The following is a 6,000-nucleotide window of genomic DNA, read 5'->3' on the forward strand; positions in this document are numbered from 1 at the left end:
TACATCAGTGTCTCTTTTGCTGTCTCGTACACAGGGTTATTGTTACCATCTTTCTAAATTCCATATATATGCGTTAGTATACTGTATTGGTGTTTTTCTTTCTGGCTTACTTCACTCTGTATAATAGGCTCCAGTTTCATCCACCTCATTAGAACTGATTCAAATGTATTCTTTTTAATGGCTGAGTAATACTCCATTGTGTATATGTACCACAGCTTTCTTATCCATTCATCTGCTGATGGACATCTAGGTTGCTTCCATGTCCTGGCTATTATAAACAGTGCTGCGATGAACATTGGGGTACTCGTGTCTCTTTCCCTTCTGGTTTCCAGTGTGTATGCCCAGCAGTGGGATTGCTGGATCATAAGGCAGGTCTATTTCCAGTTTTTTAAGGAATCTCCACACTGTTCTCCATAGTGGCTGTACTAGTTTGCATTCCCACCAACAGTGGAAGAGGGTTCCCTTTTCTCCACACCCTCTCCAGCATTTATTACTTGTAGACTTTTGGATCGCAGCCATTCTGACTGGTGTGAAATGGTACCTCATAGTGGTTTTGATTTGCATTTCTCTGATAATGAGTGATGTTGAGCATCTTTTCATGTGTTTGTTAGCCATCTGTATGTCTTCTTTGGAGAAATGTCTATTTAGTTATAAACATATAAACATGAGATCATTGACACAATGGACATGACTTTGAGCAAACTCCAGGAGATAGTGAAAGACAAGGTAGACTGGCGTACTGCAGTCCATGCAGTTGCAAAGAGTTGGACACAACCAAAATAAACCGAGATAAATATAAGTGAATGGAACAGGCAAACTTCTTTATATATTATTAGACTGTAGTTGAATTAAGTAACAAATTCTTTTATGAATGACTCAAAGCCACCCACAGCTTCAGGCTTGCTCTAATGAAAAAAAATATTATTGGAATAAGTGGTATGATAAAAGGAGGAAGACTTGGGTATGCACTCTGCCAAAGAATTGTATTTAGAAAGATTACCCCCATAAATAGAATAAGAAAATATCCTATTTTTTAGCTGAAAACACTGGAGAGACAGCAGCCACACAAAAAACTCCATGGCTTTTCCCTTCCTATCTAAAAGCAGGTCATAATATTTCCCTTTGGAAGGTGTCTACCAGTCCCAGGAGGAGAAGAAAACTCTTATCAGTGGAATCTGGAAGTTAATATCAAAATGAAACTGTAAAATAAATCTATCAAAATACCACTGCTTTGCAACTTAGTGTCCCTTACCCTAGCATCTTTCTTTTTTTTAATATAAATTTATTTATTTTAATTGGAGGTTAATTACTTTACATCTTTCTGTTGTCACACTGCCACAGATTATGATTCTTTTTTAAAAGTTATATATGATTTGGGGCCTAACAACTCCTGCATTCTGTTGGCATGAAGAAAAATGCATAATATAAGAGATATGAGTTTGATGTTTGTGCAGGATCTTACTTATGACTATCCTCAGAGATATTCTCTCAACAACTCTGAGAAGACAGATCTAAAGAGATAAGGGAGGGAGACAGTGTGTGTTTATGATTATACATATATAAATGTATATGATTATATATGTATATGATTTTTGGCTAAAGAATGCATGTAATCAAGCATACACCTTGGTAAAAGTTTACTGCTAGACATAAGGAGCAGATACCACAGTTTATCCATTTAGTGTCTTCTCTATATTAAGGGAAGATGCAAAAATCTGGCTTCCTTAAAATTTTTTCAGAGATATAAATCTAACCATTTTAGTGTTACATTTTTTTCAAAGCACAAAGTGCCTTATATTTGCTCTCAGGGCGCACTGGAGGTCAGCAACAAATGATTTAATCATTGTAAAACTGGATGGGGAGTATAAGTCTTTGACATTTGTTTTCCTTTTGAAGACACTTAAATGCATGTAAAAAAAATTAGAACAAAACATACATGATTTTATCCTGTGTATTTTCCTTTTGTTAGTTCAGTACTTAAGCTTAATCGTAGGACAGAAATGTATAGAACTTTTTATTCCCTGCAGAAGAGTAGTATACAGGAATACTTGTCTAATGACACAAAACATTTCACTGTTATTGTGAGAATTTGCATATTGCTCTCTTATTCTGCTGGCAAAAGAAGGGTTAGAAAAATGTTGAAGTATGGCATACATTTTTCATTTATATGAACCGTGATTGTGACAATAGTTTCCATGAAAGTGTAAGATAAACAAAATAAAAACTAGGCATTCAGAAAAAATAATCTTGTCGTTTTAATATATACAGAAAATATGTAAAAATTTAAACTAAGAAAAATTTCAGGCATTAGCATGTACAAGCAATTCATGATTTAATTATATAATCTTGCCATTAAAAATAGATTGTTGAATACTTTGATTGCCTAAAAGAGTGCTGCTAATGATTTAATCTGCATATCAGTCAGCTGGGGATCTTGTTACACTGAATAGTCTTATTCAAGAGGCTGAGGTTAGATTTATATTTCTTAACAGGTTCCCAGGTTACTCTGATACTTCTAGTCTACTAAGTACAGAAAAAGAAGGCCAGCAATAGGCAATCATGTAGAGACCACTTGTCATAAAAAATTGTATAGACTATTAGTCTTTCAGCACTCCTTTCATCCTTTATGTTACTAAACCATACCAAAATTATTAAAAAATGTGAAGCATCTCCATTAACACAAAAAAATGAACATGATAATAGAAACATATTTTATTCCCCATTTTCCACTTTTCTGTTGCTCCAAAATGCGTTAGTACATGCTGAAATGATTATCTGCTTGAATATTTTATAAAAACCTAAGAAATTTGTTTTATCATGTTAGATATTCAATATTTGTATAGTCCAATTCTAAATCTTTCCTTCCATCATGTTACCTTTCTTAATATTTAAAATTATGCATATTGTTCCCCTGTTTATTTAACTTATATGCAGAGTACATCATGAGAAACGCTGGGCTGGAAGAAACACAAGCTGGAATCAAGATTGCCGGGAGAAATATCAATAACCTCAGATATGCAGATGACACCACCCTAATGGCAGAAAGTGAAGAGGAACTCAAAAGCCTCTTGATGAAAGTGAAAGTGGAGAGTGAAAAAGTTGGCTTAAAGCTCAACATTCAGAAAACGAAGATCATGGCATCCAGTCCCATCACTTCATGGGAAATAGATGGGGAAACATTGGAAACAGTGTCAGACTTTATTTTTCTGGGCTCCAAAATCACTACAGATGGTGACTGCAGCCATGAAATTAAAAGACACTTACTCCTTGGAAGGAAAGTTATGACCAACCTAGAGAGCATATTCAAAAGCAGAGACATTACTTTGCCAACAAAGGTTCGTCTAGTCAAGGCTATGGTTTTTCCTGTGATCATGTATGGATGTGAGAGTTGGATCGTGAAGAAGGCTGAGCACCGAAGAATTGATGCTTTTGAACTGTGGTGTTGGAGAAGACTCTTGAGAATCCCTTGGACTGCAAGGAGATGCAACCAGTCCATTGTGAAGGAGATCAGCTCTGGGATTTCTTTGGAAGGAATGATGCTAAAGCTGAAACTCCAATACTTTGGCCACCTCATGCGAAGAGTTGACTCATTGGAAAAGAGTCTGATGCTGGGAGGGATTGCAGGCAAGAGGAGAAGGGGACGACAGAGGATGAGATGGCTGGATGGCATCACTGACTTGTTGGACGTGAGTCTGAGTGAACTCTGGGAGTTGGTGATGGACAGGAGGCCTGGTGTGTTGTGATTCATGGGGTCGCAAAGAGTCAGACATGACTGAACCACTGATCTGATCTGATTTAAAAATTTAAATTATCTAATATTTTCCTGATATATTTCTAAAGAAATTCTCTATATGTGTTTATATCCATATATAAATAAAAATTCATACTTAAGAAGAGTGTCTGGCTCACTATATTTATTTAACAAATGTTTATTGATCAAACTATTTTAAAGTTCAAAATGATATATTTATGATAGACAATCAACCACATGGAGTAATACTGCCTTAGAAACAATTTTTGGCTTGTATTAATAGTTACTATTAAGGTGTAGATTTTTATAAAATTGGCTGAACAATTGCTTAGAACTAACCAGCTAATTTTCCCACTGTAAGTGCTTGTGAGTAGGAACTTCATGTATTTATCTCCTTATCACTATAGCTTTGCAACGAAGTATTCTTAAACACTAATTACCAAATATCTATTTCAATTGAATTCAAACCAAAATGTGAAGTGCAAAAATATCCATATTAGGTAGCATCAATTTTATAATATAATTTTCAATATTTACCATTTGCATATGTAATGTGGTAATCCATTCTAGCTTTTTCATATTAATTGATCTCTCAAATCTCCTGGATATATCTGGCCAAGAACAATCTTTTTCTTTCTAGAACTTTTCTGAAGGCTTTCTTCACATCTTTGTTTCTTAGGGTGTATACAAGAGGATTTAAAAGTGGGGTGACCACACAGTAGAACACTGAGACTACTTTACCCATGGTAAAGTTGTGCTTGGCTGGAGGGCGAACATAGGCAAAAATAATGGTGCCATAATAGATGGTGACCACAGTGAGGTGGGAGGCGCAGGTGGAGAAAGTTTTCTTCTGAGCCTCTCGAGAAGATAGCTTGATAATTGTGACCACAATGTGTCCATAGGAAGACATAGTGAGAAGAAAAGAACTTAGAATCACAACAGAGGTACATGTGTAACCCAAGGCCTCCACCATGAATGTATCTGAGCAGGAGAGTTGAAAAATTGGTTCTGAGTCACAGAAGAAATGATTGATCTTTTGAGAGCTACAAAAATTTAAATAAGAGACAAGTACAGTAGGTAGAACAGGGGCAATGAAGCCCCCAATCCAAGATCCAGCTGAAAACCATAGGCATACCTGAAGATTCATGAGGAATGAGTATCTTAGAGGGTTGCATATGGCCACATAGCGATCATAGGCCATCACAGCCAACAGGATGCACTCTGTAGCCCCCATAGAGAAAAAAAAGTAGTACTGGGTTATACAACCAGAAACGGAAATGGTAACAACCTGTGAGAGACAAGTGGCCAGCAATTTAGGCACTGTGGCTGTCGTGTACCAGATCTCCAGAAATGACAAATTTCCTAAGAAAATATACATGGGTGTTTGGAGTCTGGAATCCATGAGAACAATGAAGATGATGAGGGTGTTTCCCATGAGAGAGAGCAGATATACAGTAAGAAACATCACAAATAATGCAAGCCTTAGATAGAGAACACCAGAAAATCCCAGAAAAATAAACTCTGTCACTCTTGTTTGATTTGCCACATTCATATCTCATTGTCTCTAATCTGGAATGAAACAACAAAGCCAAAATATGAACAAGAAAGGAATATTATATTTTTACTTCTTTGATGATAATAATGCACCCTTAAGAAAAATTAAAAATTAATGATGGGAAAAACATAATTGGCCTCTTTAATTTGACATGATTTAGTTTAATTGATTTAGGAAATAAATCAGAGACAATAGTCTAATAATCCACTTTACAAATGAAGAAACTAAAGAAGTAAATTAGTTTTCTAGTTTTAAGTGGTGGGACACGTATTGTACTGGGTAGGTTGTTTTAATAAAGCACAGTAGGGATAATATATTAATTATGGCTATTGAAAGATAATAACATTTACCTATCTCTGAGGACTTTATATAGTAAACATTAGAAGAGGGTGAAGAAATTAAAAACATGCAAATCTGAGACCAGTGGTTGGAGGTGGTCAGTCTCAGAATAGAACTCCCGGGCCATGCAAGTGTCCATATGAAGACAAAGTATTGGCTACATTTTTACATTTATGAATGCTGTTACATGCTATCAATTAGGGTTTGGTGGGAGACTGGTAAATGAACAACTCTGTTTCCAGAACACAAAACAAAGAGGGAATTCAACACCTATGGAAAAGCATTTGTTCATATTGTTTTAGGTATTCTAACCTTAGCTTGTTTATTTAAAAAACGATCGCATTCACAAATTCTC

General features: G+C 35.6%; 1 protein-coding gene across 1 annotated transcript; it reads right to left on the reverse strand.

Moving 5' to 3' along the window:
• Window positions 1-4,343: 4,343 nt before the first annotated feature.
• LOC129642156 (olfactory receptor 5F1-like) lies at window positions 4,344-5,303 on the reverse strand. Its single transcript, XM_055566713.1, has one exon. It carries the CDS (start codon window positions 5,301-5,303, stop codon window positions 4,344-4,346), a length of 960 nt encoding a protein of 319 aa, XP_055422688.1.
• Window positions 5,304-6,000: the final 697 nt, after the last annotated feature.

This window comes from Bubalus kerabau, chromosome 1, assembly GCF_029407905.1.
Source record: "Bubalus kerabau isolate K-KA32 ecotype Philippines breed swamp buffalo chromosome 1, PCC_UOA_SB_1v2, whole genome shotgun sequence".
In the NCBI taxonomy this organism is placed as follows: Eukaryota; Metazoa; Chordata; class Mammalia; order Artiodactyla; family Bovidae; genus Bubalus; species Bubalus kerabau.